The 13,173-nt window shown below is 36.5% G+C and overlaps 1 protein-coding gene across 1 annotated transcript; it reads left to right on the forward strand.

Annotated features, from left to right (window-relative positions):
* The first annotated feature begins 2,535 nt into the window (after nt 1-2,535).
* ATPsyndelta (ATP synthase, delta subunit) lies at nt 2,536-8,241 on the forward strand. The gene is made up of 3 exons (XM_069812583.1): nt 2,536-2,688; nt 2,850-2,980; nt 7,786-8,241. The coding sequence occupies exons 2-3, from the start codon at nt 2,858-2,860 to the stop codon at nt 8,149-8,151; spliced, it is 489 nt and encodes a 162-aa protein (XP_069668684.1). The 5' UTR covers nt 2,536-2,688; nt 2,850-2,857; the 3' UTR covers nt 8,152-8,241.
* The last annotated feature ends 4,932 nt before the right edge of the window (nt 8,242-13,173 follow it).

Genomic DNA, 13,173 nt, shown 5'->3' on the forward strand with positions numbered 1-13,173 from the left:
AATCAAGGTGCATATATTTATGTCTTGTGATCTAAGAGTAATGTATGTTAATATAATTTTAGATTCTCTGAAACCTAACAATTTGCTGATTATCGTAAAATTATACAAGCTATAATGTGTATTGTGTAGGCCTATTTATGGATGTATGAGTATGTTTTCTATAAATTGCTGCGTACGTATTTTCTTTTCTTTAATGTTCTAACGCATATCAATGAAACTTTGAATATGTTTATTTCGTCCTAATTTTACGTTAAATGTCGAAAATGACCATAATCTGTCAATTTTAAATCATCACAGCGTTAATTTGCGTGATTTACGTATTGCTATTATGCGTCTGCTCTCCAACAATATGACGGCAAGCGCAGCGTTCAATTTGCCCCGGTTTCCTCGTTTCACGCAGCCGAGACTGTAGGGGCTTGATCCCCACCCACATGAAATGTGCATTCGACACAACACTAGCCTATCATGTAGAGTGTGTGGTGAGCTTGTAGGGGAAAAGTGGAAAGGGGTTGTGGGCGGAGCTTAGCGTTCGCCGTATTACGTTTTTCCCCTATTATGTGTAAACTTGAAGATGAGATTAAATAAAATACCGGTACGGTAATTAGAATTAACATTTCATATAATATTTTGCTTTTTTTAAATAAACAGATGGTCCACCGCTGTGGAGTAATAGTTAACACGTCTGGCCATGAAACGAGCAGGCCCAGGTTCAAATCTTGGTTGAGACAAGTTACTTGGTTGGGGTTTTTCCTCAATGAAATGAAGCAGAATTTCTGGGTAATTTTCGGTGTAGGACCTCGGACTCATTTCGCCATCATTAATTCACATATCGTCATCCATACCATAGCCTGGGTTCAGTTCATGGTGCGGCGTGCTGCACTTGTACAAGAGCCCGGCCATTTGGCTACCCAATCATTCACAGAATAGGACTAGTAAGCACAATAAGCCTCAGGCTGCACTGCAAGTCTTCGGGTCCCTCCTCCATACAAGAGGAAAAAAAGGTAAAATTGTCCGTATATTTTGTTTTATTTTACAATACCTTTATTAAATGATCATATTCCGATATACTGTACCACGGTCAAGCTATAACGGGGGGAGGAGATAAATGATGTCCTCATAACCCCGTTATATGGAGACTCTATGGTTTTGCTTTGCCCCCCCCCCCCCCAAGGAAACGGTTCTCTCTCCACCTATGATCTTGCATAGGATAGGGACCGATGGCTGTGGGCTTATATGAGGGTGACAATGAACCTGCAGGTTCCTTAAAAGCCATTTGTAAGTGAGCTAAAAATCAATATAAAAATGGTCGGCCATTTTAAATCTAGAACGGACATTTTGCCTAATAACGTGGCCATAAACGGTTTTTGAATTTCGATAGTAGGGTTCTTCAGAAACTAGGACTTCTTCAGGAAGCAGGAACTAGGAAGCAGCGTTGCCAGCCATGCGATATTTTTAACCCCGATGCAATATGCGATAACTCTTAGGGGATAATGCGATAATTTTTGTTAATCATATTCATATCATTCCTCAGAATTCTTTCCACTTTGCTTTCCATAGGAAGAAATCATCACATTATTGAAAACGCATTTGAGTTTATTCTGTGCTTTTGGTAGTGTCAGGATAAACATTTTAAATTTCTCCCGCTTTCAGTCAGGATTCTCAGGGGAGATTCCTGATTCTTTCCGTCACTACGTAGGTGCAGCCACCGGCGTAGCTCTGTCTTCTAAGGCGCTTGCATGCCGATCTGGAGTTGCGCTCGGGAGCGGGTTCGATTCCCGCTTGGGCTGATTACCTGGATGGGTTTTTTCCGAGGTTTTCCCCAACCGTAAGGCAAATGTCAGGTAATCTATGGTGAATCCTCGGCCTCTTCTCGCCAAATATCAACTCACTATCACCAATTCCATCGACGCTAAATAACCTCGTAATTGATACAGCGTCGTTAAAATTTAAATTTATTAAATAACCAAGTAAAAAAAAAAAACCGAAGGTGCATCTAGACGATTCAACTTTTCTTTCAACGTAAGCATTGTTGTGTACAGTAAATTAGCGTGAAACTTTCGTAATGTCATCAAAGTTAATTTGATATTACGGAGGATATATGTATACTTCACCTGACATAATTAGGACCACAAAATCCACACGTTTGAGATGGGCAGGACATGTAGCACGTATGGGCGAATCCAGAAATGCATATAGAGTGTTAGTTGGAAGGCCGGAGGGCAAAATACCTTTGGGGAGGCCGAGACGTAGATGGGAAGATAATATTAAAATGGATTTAAGGGAGGTAGGATATGATGGTAGAGACTGGATTAATCTTGCTCAGGATAGAGACCAATGGCGGGCTTATGTGAGGGCGGCAATGAACCTGCGGGTTCCTTAAAAGCCAGTAAGTAAGTAAGTATATATATGAAGATGTGGAAGCGGAGTACGAGGAACAAACTAAGCGCCAGTCTAGTCAGATATTTTTATTGAATATCAGTCCACAAAGAATTTTTATAATAAATTGTTGTACTTATTTTTTCATTCATTCATTCACAGTGCATCAGAGCATAAAATTTGCGCTTTGACATGATTGTTTTAAAGAAGAAATTTATTTGGGAAGGTTACTTTTAATTGGTTTCATTGGTAACACTGTTCATTCGTCCTTCCAGCCCGGTGTCTGCAGCTGTTAGGAGACGAAAAATTAAGGTGAGTATATTGACTAGGAGAAGAATTCAGAATGATTTCGTATCATTAAATGGTAATGCTATTTTTGATGCCGTATGTTATACTGCACTTCATAATATCAAGAAAATTGAATCATTTTGGAATATCGGAGATATTTTTAGCAAATTTATATTATGTTTTAGGAGAAGAAATGGCAGCGATCGCAAGATCAGTAAGACCAGCTGTGCGTCTTCTATCCAGGAAAAATGTTGCAGTGCCTGTATGTGCTAGAGGATATGCGGAAATGCCGTTTACTTTTGCTGCTGGTAATCAGGTATGAATTTGCTTTCCCATGACAGTGAGCTAAATATTCCGTGTAGGCCATTGAATTTAGCAGCGAAGTCTTACGGAACTTTCAACAGTGAAAATCTGTGTTTCAGTAGCTGACCATAACAATATCTTTGAAAAAATATTGGAGTGCAAGAGGTCAAATGACTTTATTGTCAAACGCCTGGCATTAGAAAACAACTTTCAACAGTGAAGTAGAAAGTATGTTATTTTAATAGCGCTTTGTATAAATGATTCTCTTCTGATGTTTATGCAGATGAAGGATAATTTTGAGGTATGATAGATACTTGGATAGCAGGAAGATAGAGATGACAAGTACTTAAATATTGGTGCCTAGGAAATAAATTAAGTTTCCACTTGTTAGTTTTGGAAGCATACAGGTTAAGATCAGCAAGAAATGAAAGCAGACTTTGAGTGGTCTCGTTAATCACATATGTTCTTCTAATTATGTGGTTTCTTATACATTTTATTGCATGCACACGCATAATATTCTAGGTTAGGTTCTTATAGAGGACAAGTTGTTCATTTTTAATCTTACTATTGTGCGGTAGATTATTTTTGCAGATTATTGGGCAATGTTCTAATACCGGTATATGAAAATGAAAAATTATCACACTCTCACATTCCTCATTAGGTGCATATGACAACTAAGTATGCATAAAGGGTAGTTTAGTGTAAGAAAGACAGATTTCGCCATCATTTCAGTCGTCCATGTAAAATTACTTCCTGACGATTCGCAGAATGAATAACATGGAAGCTGGTATGGAAATATCGGTGTTCTTATGCAATATGTATCTATACCAGTGGTCGGTATTTCGTGATTCGCGAATCAACCCCTTACTACACAAACAGGGCAGAGGAGTAAGGCATGAACTCCCTCCCCTTGTTCATTCAATTTTAAGCAGTTTGAGTTTCCTCTCCCTCCTACTGTTCCTTTATTGTGTATTGCGGACTGCATTTTGTATGACGTAATCTTTGCTGACAATGAAAAGTTGGTAATTCTCCAGCAAAGCTATGCTGAAGGAGGAACAGTTTTTTATTTTATTTTTTTTTTTTTGTTACACAGCCTTCCACACCAAAATGAGTCTAAGTGGATTTTTTAAAGTTCAATGATATGAAATAATAAAATTGAAATGGTAAAAGAATTTTCTTTCTCCAAGTTTGTTACTTTTTTTTTTATATATTTCCTACGTGCTTGAAGGATGATGAGGCTCTTACCACAGTCTATTATATACAGTTGCGAAGCTCAATGTGTAGTAAAAATGCAAACATGGGTAGTTGCCCACCACTAGGATCGCTACTATCGCCTCATCATCGCAGATCTCTCTCCTAGTAGACGACAAAATATGTTACACTTTCGTTGTGTTCTTTTGGAAAAATTAACACCTTCCTTCCATTATTGAAATATTAAATGCATAAAGTTAATTTATTATTTTAATGAAGTATATTAAATTCCACCATAAACTCGAAGATACCTGCTATAATTAAAAACATATCCTTTGAAAAAAAGTAGGCCTAAGCAATAATAATACCACCAGAACTGAAAATAAAACGTGATCAATAAATTTCATTAAATCAAACTTAATTTTTCTACGTCTCTAGTAAAATATTATTATTCCAATTATTGTATTTTAGCCATTAACATTTTCATTACAACCAATAACGAACATTTCACAAGCATCAATGTGAAATACGCAACGAGCTAGCACTTGATGGAAATACGACACAGTCCAAAGTCGACAGTGGACAGTCTATTGTTTCTAGTTGCTAACCGCTTGGAGCGCTTTATCACGAGATTTGCAAAAAATCACCTCAAGCTTCGCGACTGTATATAGTAGACTGTGCTCATACCTTTAGTCCTAAATGTGATTACGTTCGTACTCTGTATTTATTCCAGTATTCATTGCTGACTTCAGCTGTTTTAGAGGGAAGACAACAAGGGTGTATAGGAAATAGCTGATGGGTTTAATTTGTTTTAGAATTTTAAATTATTTTATAAATTGATCTCTTATTGAAGAAACTTTTAATGTCCTGCCAGTTACAGAAAAGGTAAGGAAGTTACTTTTTCATTTTGATGATAATGAGAATAATATTGTGGCGTGCTTCCATACAGGGGCAGCGGCATTTCTGTAAGGTTAAAGCCCAGTTTAGGTGTGTGTGTATTAATCGAAAAAAATGTCATATAAACATACGTCCTATTCTCAATATTTTCTAGTCTGTTTGTGACGATCTAGGCTTCATATAAAAGAATTGGGGGGGATGTATGGGGGCAGTATTGTATATGAAATGGATATCGTCATTGCATGTAGAGCAAGTATTAATACACAAATACTGTACATACATTACAATTATCGTCATTTTAGTACTCATTTCTCACTCGTAATGTTGAAATGTTGTTGTTGTTTTCTAATGCCAGGCGTTTGACAATAAAGTCATTTGACCTCTTGCACTCCAATATTTTTCAAAGATATTATCATGACTAGCCACTGAAGCACAGATTTTGAGGTGTTCCGAATCCATTTCTTGTGTTAAATGGCAAGTTGTAGCCGATTTAAGTGAACACCATATTTTAACGTTTTGGTGGCTACTTCATTCACACACAACCCCCAGAATGTCTGGAGGACCACACCTGCTGTTGGTCGACGGGTCCATTGGACCTAGCTGGGAGATCTTGTTGATCACCAGCTTTCCCTCCTTAAGCCACTGGAGGACGATTTTAGTGCCATAGCAGGTCAGCACTAGGAACAGAAAAGTAGAAAGGGGAGGAAGGAAAGGGAAATGAACCCCTAGGCCTCGAATGCTCTAATGCCGTCGGGGTCGAAGAAAGTAAGAGTTCAGTCAGAGGACTGGATAGGAAAGGGTAAAGAGGGAATTAGGTATTGGTTAGAGGAAAATTATACCAAATTCAGTCATTAACTCATCAAGCTGACCATATTTGAAATATATTAGTAGTATGTGTTAGCAGTGTCATTATAATAGAACGTGGAAAGAAGAAGAAAGCTGAGAATAACCATAGGTACGATTTTCACTTTTCATTGGAATATTATACATGGTATAAGACGAAATATTGTATAAACATATGAGATATTTGGATGATATATGAATATACGAAGAGTATTAACAACATTTTTCTTAAGCGCATTAGAAAACTTTATAAGATGAAGCAAATTAATTAAATTTCACTTTTAAAATAAATACAGGTATGCTAGGAACGAGGAGATTTTATAATTCCAACTGTTGAAATGTCAGTGTGAAGTTCTGAAGTAATAGTGCTAATAACCTATACAGATATCATTTCTAAAATTTAAATTGGAATCATTTCCATATCATGTCAACATGAATCGATTAGTTTGTATCGATAGTTGAAATACATTATCGAAGGTGTAGCTTGCAAGGAATTTTAACCTCGAATTTTCAATGATGTTGTGGTCTAATGGTTCAAAGCTGAAAGACTGCTAAGCAGAAGGTTCCTGGATCGATTCCTAGTGGTTCCAGTATAGTAAGTAAAATTAAAATATGTTGTTGTTTTCTAATGCCAGGCGTTTAACAATAAAGTCATTTGACCTCTTGCACTCCAATATTTTTCAAAGATATTATCATGACCAGCCACTGAAGCACAGATTTTGAGGTGTTCCTAATCCATTTCTTGGTTTGAGTTGCACAATGGGCAGTTAGGGGACTGATATATTCCAAGTCTATGCAGGTGTTTGGCCAAACAATCATGGCCTGTTGCCAATCTAAATGCAGCTACAGACGATTTTCGTGGTAAATCGGGAATTAATTGTGGATTTTGATGCAGAGAGTTCCATTTTTTCCCTTGGGATTGAGTTATCAAATTTTATTTGTTGAAGTCTAAGTATGTAGATTTAATAAATCTCTTCACAGAGTAATATGTAGATTTAGTAACAGGTCTGTAAGTAGCAGTGCTGCCCTTCTTTGCTAAAGCATCCGCATTCTCGTTTCCCAGGATTCCACAATGGGATGGTATCCATTGGAATATAATTCTTTTATTGAGTGATATTAATTGAGAGAGCATTTTAGTTATTTCTGCTGTTTGAGATGAAGGTGTGTGTTTAGAACTATTGATAGAATAGCTGCTTTGGAGTCTGACAATATAACTGCATTCCTAAATTTTATGATGTGGCATAGAAGATTCCTGAGACATTCACTTATTGCAATGATTTCACCATCAAAACTTGTTGTTCCATATCCAAAAGATCTATAAAGTGAGAAGAGACAGCACGTAACACCTGCACCGGCACCTTGTTCTCTGGAGATCAAGGATCCGTCAGTGTATAAATGAAGCCAGTTTTGTGGAGGGTACCTAATATTAATTGTCTCTAAAGACAATTGCTTCAGTATTTCAGTGTTTACTTCTGATTTCAGTATTTCTTCTGTTAAATTTAGATTATATGCTATATTTAATAGAGTTAAAGGGTTTGGTTTAATTTGTAAGTTTTCTTTTAAATTCGGGATATTGATTTTCTGTTTTAATTCTTGAACAATGGATATGAAACTTTTTTGAGTTTTCAATCTACAGAGAGGACTGTATGAATGCCAATTGTTTCCTGGTAAAAATTAAAATATAATGTATGTATTAATATAAAAGTACAATGAAGGTAGAAGGAAAAGGGAGATAACAGAAGGGATAAGAGTTTATTTTCCACAATTCCACAAGACATTTGAGTTAAAGCATAACTGGGATAAGCAAAAAGTGACTCCAGTATTGTGCCCTTGTTCCAAAAGAGTAATATTAATTGCACAACCCAGATACCGTTTTCAATATTGCAGGTTTTCTACGACAATGCAGATGTGAAGCAAGTCGATGTTCCATCCTTCAGTGGAACGTTTGGTATTCTGCCGAAGCACGTGCCCACACTTGCTGTTCTGAAGCCCGGCATCGTGACAGTTTTTGAAAACGATGGCACAGCTAAGAAGATCTTTGTGTCCAGTGGGACAATCAGCATCAACGACGACTCCTCAGTGCAGGTGCTTGCGGAGGAAGCCTGCCCCGTGGAGCAGCTGGATGCTGCAGCTGCGCGCGAAGTCCTGAGCCAGGCTCAAAGTGAGCTTGCGTCTGCCTCCACTGATGTCGCCAAGGCTGAAGCTGCTATTGCCGTGGAAGTGGGGGAAGCCCTTGTTAAAGCTGCCGAATAAAACATATAAACTGCCACTGGTGTTCAATCCATGTGTGTATATATTAGTTGTAATTTTTTTCCAATAAATTAAATCATTATGGGTAGTAAATGACTGTCTGTCATTTGATTTCTGTGTGTTCAGTTTGGTGTTGCCCAGTTCAGAACGTTTCAAAGGGGGTAATTACCTAGATTGCATGGAGTTGGTAATAATTCCACTGTAATTAGGTATATTTCTATGTGGAGCTATAGGGAGAAAGGTCAAGCTATCGAGATTTATTCTGTAAACATGTCTTGTTATATTGAGTATTGTCTGGGTCTTCTTACTTTATACCATAAGGGTCAAACCTAATAATTTTCCGCCTATTATTACATATGGTCTACCCGTGATTGAGATTCTGGCTGATATGTACGTCTATTATCAGGCAGCGTATCTCACTGGACAGTATGTCAGAGGAAGAACTAGTAATATACGTTACAAGAGCGGTATGTTGACGTTTTCATGTTCGAGGAAAAGATTGAAAAAGCGAAACGTAGTTGAGCTGTTTTAATTTCCGAGAACATGAAAACAAACATACCGCTCGTGTATCGTACATTATTTTGTGCGAAGATTATTACATACCTGAAAGACGAATTTCTAATTAGTTGCAATGAAATCTCCATGTTGGTTTCTGTTTAATCACGGCAACTTCGGAAAACCAAATAAAATGTTTTCTGTGTTTACTATACTCCAGCAGGCCGTGATATACGTCTGTCTTTTTTTTTCCCCCCAGTCTATAAATGCGAACTTAAAACAAACGGTAAGGTTATGTAATGATTTATTTTTCATTTTAATATTTTAACAATATTATTTATATAACATATTGCAGTAATAACATCGGCATCTGGAATCTTGTTGATTTTTTCACGGCTTCCTTAATGTTACTTGTATCAGGAATGCAATAAGTTTCGTGGAGTAGTAGACTTTACTTAATTTTTGCAAATATTTAAAAACAATAATTAACAGTGCAGTTTAGGTGAAGTTGCAGTGGTAAGTTTCCAATTTATAATTATTACTATGTTAAACCTCTCTAAAAATAATATGTTAAAAGCCTAAAGGAGTAAAATGAATGTCGCGCTTAAGCAGTAAGAAGAGGGAAATTGTTATGTGTGTTACGTTGGGAATATTGAATGTGGTATTTCACACTTACCGCGTATTGGTTCTGTGTGGAAAACAAGCAAATACGCACTATCTCGCACAAAATTGTTTGTATACATCTGAAATCTGATTAGTGTAACAGCGATGTATGCAATGGAGGGAGAAAAGGAACTGGTCAATCTACCCCATTATCTCCTGGCCTAGTTGCCTGATAAATGGTGCCATGTTGGTATCACTTCTGAGGTTCAGACCTGTCTTCAGACAGTTGACTAAGCAACAACTGCATATGGTGGCCAGGTAGCTGAGTTGATACAGCAGATGACTATAGATTGGAAGGTTCGGGGTTCGATCCTGGGTAGTGACAGGATTTTTTCGTGACTGAACATCCAGAACGACACCGAGGTTCACTCAGCCTCCTATCAAATTGAATAGAGTTTTTTCCAGGAGTAAAAAGGCAGTCGGAGCGTGGTGCCAGCCATAACAATTCATTCTAATGCCAAGATCAAAGAATGCCTGGAGGTCCCTTTTACTATATGTGCTATTAAATTATTCTAGTTTGAGGTTGAATTCTTTTGCCAACTTTGTTTCCAATTACGAAACTGACTTATACTACAACTGACAGTTACTTTTTAACTTACATTGACAGCATCATTTACCTTTGAAGATCCCCCCCCTCCCAAAAAAAAAAAAAAAAAATCAAAGATCATTCCCACTCTCATTTGAATATATTATATTTCGGTCAGTGGAAGTTATTACTGTAATCACAGAATCTATTAATAAAACCTTACAGATGAACACAGAAAAACAAGATACAGATTCCAATGAAATTATACCCACAGCACAGAAATCAATTCAGGTATAATCTTTCAGTACTTTTCACATTGTTTGAACATATGAAATTCTGGTACTGATAACCTGAAATAAGGGTGTGACAATTGGCCCCAACTCCTGAATGTAACTCCGAGAATACAATGAATGACAATCATACGTCATGTCATGGGTGGCTATTGTTCAATTCATTGTTTCTTCATGGACGTCACGTGCTGATAACCTGAAATAAGGGTATGATAGTTGGTCCCAACTCCTGGTTTTAACCCCGAGAATAGTGGTGGGTTTATTTAAAGGACGTCCTTGAGGGATGTAGCATCTTATAACGTCCTTCCGTTTACTGAATTAATATTTCCAACGTAGATAAATCACAAAATAGAACACTCAAATTCTCACTTTTCATTTAACATCTCGATTCAGTAAAAGTATTATCTTTAAATGTACAAGGTTTTTCATAAGTAAGGAATAATGTAAATAAAACTAAAATTAACTCATTTTTTTAAAAATGCTCAGACATGTCAAATTTAATATTTTGAAAGGTAAATTTTATAAAAAAAGAGAGAGAGACAAATTTTCAGCTATTATTGTACAGGTGTGACATCGACAACATTTTTAATTGACAACATATTATTTTTTATTTTTCTTTTTTCTCAAAGGTTGTATTGTGATCAGGGCTGGCACTGAGAATGAATCCAAACTCTAAACAGGGACTCTTAATATTCATCTGTCATGGCATCAATGTTGTGCGGTGTTCGGCAGAGAAGAAAGGGGTTGAAGAGAAGTCATATGGCTCCCTGTGAGAGAGTAGAATTGAGCTGCTTGGGTGAAGAAATTCATGAAAATAATGTTATTTCACATGCTCTTTTCAGTGCTGCTTGAGCATGAGCTTTTCACACATTAAAGTTGATATGTTTCAAAATGTAATTTTAGTCATTTAACATTGTCTTCACCCAAGCAGCTCAATTCGCTCTTGGTGCCCAGCCCTGACATAAGAATAGATGACGAAGCAATGAGGTATAATAACTCATTGTTGCGAAGATAATAGTCATTGTTGCCAATTATACATAAATAAAAAATATCAGAAGAAGATACAATCACCACACAGACAAAACTATTTTAATATAAAGACTAAAAGTCATCATCATATACTGCATGCATGTGGCGCTTCCAGTAAAATAGTGTCGTACAACTCGAAAATCGTCATTTGTAAAGGGTAGTAGTATGCTATTTCTTAGTAAAATACTGCTGTAAAAATATTTTATAGGTACCTTTGATAATTTGCTATCGGTACTTTATTATTAGAATTTCATACCTCCTACTAGTTAAATAGTGTTGGAGCTAATTTACGAAAGCAGTATGTGATTTTCAACGTACGATATTCTATTGGGGGGGGGGGGGTGCGATGTGCTTTCAGAAGATCAATTCTAATTAATATGTCTCCATTGCTCTCATTTCTTAAAATTCATACTCCCCATCCTGTATGTTTCTTTTAATTTGGCATATCACACATTCAGCTATTTACATATAATTTTATTCCAAACCTTGCTATGAGAACTATTTATCGTGATCAGATCTATTTCGAGTTGCATAATAGTTAATTTACATGCGCTTAATTTATGATGAGTACCATTTTGTTCGAAGAAATATAAATCGTTTTGGAAGCAATGATTCTCATGAATACATAACGAATCCGCTCTGTTTGGTAAACAAAATATGGCCCCAAGATGATACGTGCAAACAAGGAGCAACGACCTGAAAATAAGAAATGGAAGCCTTATTGAGGCATTGTTAGATTTTGGCTTTACGTGAAGTTCAGAGATTCTGCGCTGAGTGCAGCACCAACCAACCAACATCTTGTTGCACTGAAAGTTTATATGACCGGAGATCAAGCTGACTTGCTTTTGACTCCTCCTTTAATTTATAACACTTTGAAATTGTTCAGTCTAGTTCTTCAGTCCTTGATGTTAAACCATGATGAATTTGTAAATGATATGGCTGGTATAACTTGGGTTTTATTATTTATGTTTGATGATTAAACTTCTGTAGCAGAGGATTTGGATGATTTTTCAATGTTTGTATAAATTTGAATTTTAAATTTTCCGAAAACTCTTCAATTGATGCTATGTCCAAAACTTCATGTAAAAATTTATTGGATGTTGTGTAATCAGCTCCAGCAATTGTGCGCAGAACTGTTCTTTGTACACCACGCAGTCTTCTCAGTAGAGACCCATTGACAGATGACCAAGCTGGATATGCATATAGGAGGCTAGCTCTGATTATTGTTATATAGAAAGTTTTCTTAGTCCACAAACTCAGCGATGGCGACTTGAATAAAGGATACAAACGTTGAAACATAGCATATCCTTTGGCAGCAATTTTATTCATGTGAGGCTTAAAAGAAAGTCTATGGTCCAAAAGTATTCCCAAATAAGTTGTTTCTTTTTGATTTGGAATTACTACATCAAAAAGTTTCAGTTCAAATGGTTCTTGCGGTCTTCTTTTAGTGAAAATTACTACAGAACTCTTAGAGGCATTGATTTTTATTTTCCAATTTATGAGCCAATTTTCTATCTTGTTTAAGTAATCCTGTAAATTATTGTATGCATTGTGAATATCCATGTCTGAAGTGAATATAACTGTGTCATCAGCATACTGGGTGAAGCGACAGTTTTTGTGGCGAGGGAAATCTGCTGTATAGATATTAAAAAGAAGAGTGCAGCACCAACCAACCAACATCTTGTTGCACTGAAAGTTTATATGACCGGAGATCAAGTTGACTTGCTTTTGACTCCTCCTTTAATTTATAACACTTTGAAATTGTTCAGTCTAGTTCTTCAGTCCCTGATGTTAAACCATGATGAATTTGTAAAAGATATGGCTGGTATAACTTGGGTTTTATTATTTATGTTTGATGATTAAACTTCTGTAGCAGAGGATTTGGATGATTTTTCAATGTTTGTATAAATTTGAATTTTAAATTTTCCGAAAACTCTTCAATTGATGCTATGTCCAAAACTTCATGTAAAAATTTATTGGATGTTGTGTAATCAGCTCCAGCAATTGTACGCAGAACTGTTC

This window comes from Periplaneta americana, chromosome 16 (genome assembly GCF_040183065.1).
Source record: "Periplaneta americana isolate PAMFEO1 chromosome 16, P.americana_PAMFEO1_priV1, whole genome shotgun sequence".
Classification (NCBI taxonomy): Eukaryota; Metazoa; Arthropoda; class Insecta; order Blattodea; family Blattidae; genus Periplaneta; species Periplaneta americana.

Bases quoted from the DNA above. Each gene is read 5' to 3' on its own strand.
- ATPsyndelta (XM_069812583.1), top strand. From the start codon at position 2,858: ATGGCAGCGATCGCAAGATCAGTAAGACCAGCTGTGCGTCTTCTATCC. The intron at 2,981-7,785 runs GTATGAATTTGC...TCAATATTGCAG, and splicing joins CTTTTGCTGCTGGTAATCAG to GTTTTCTACGACAATGCAGA.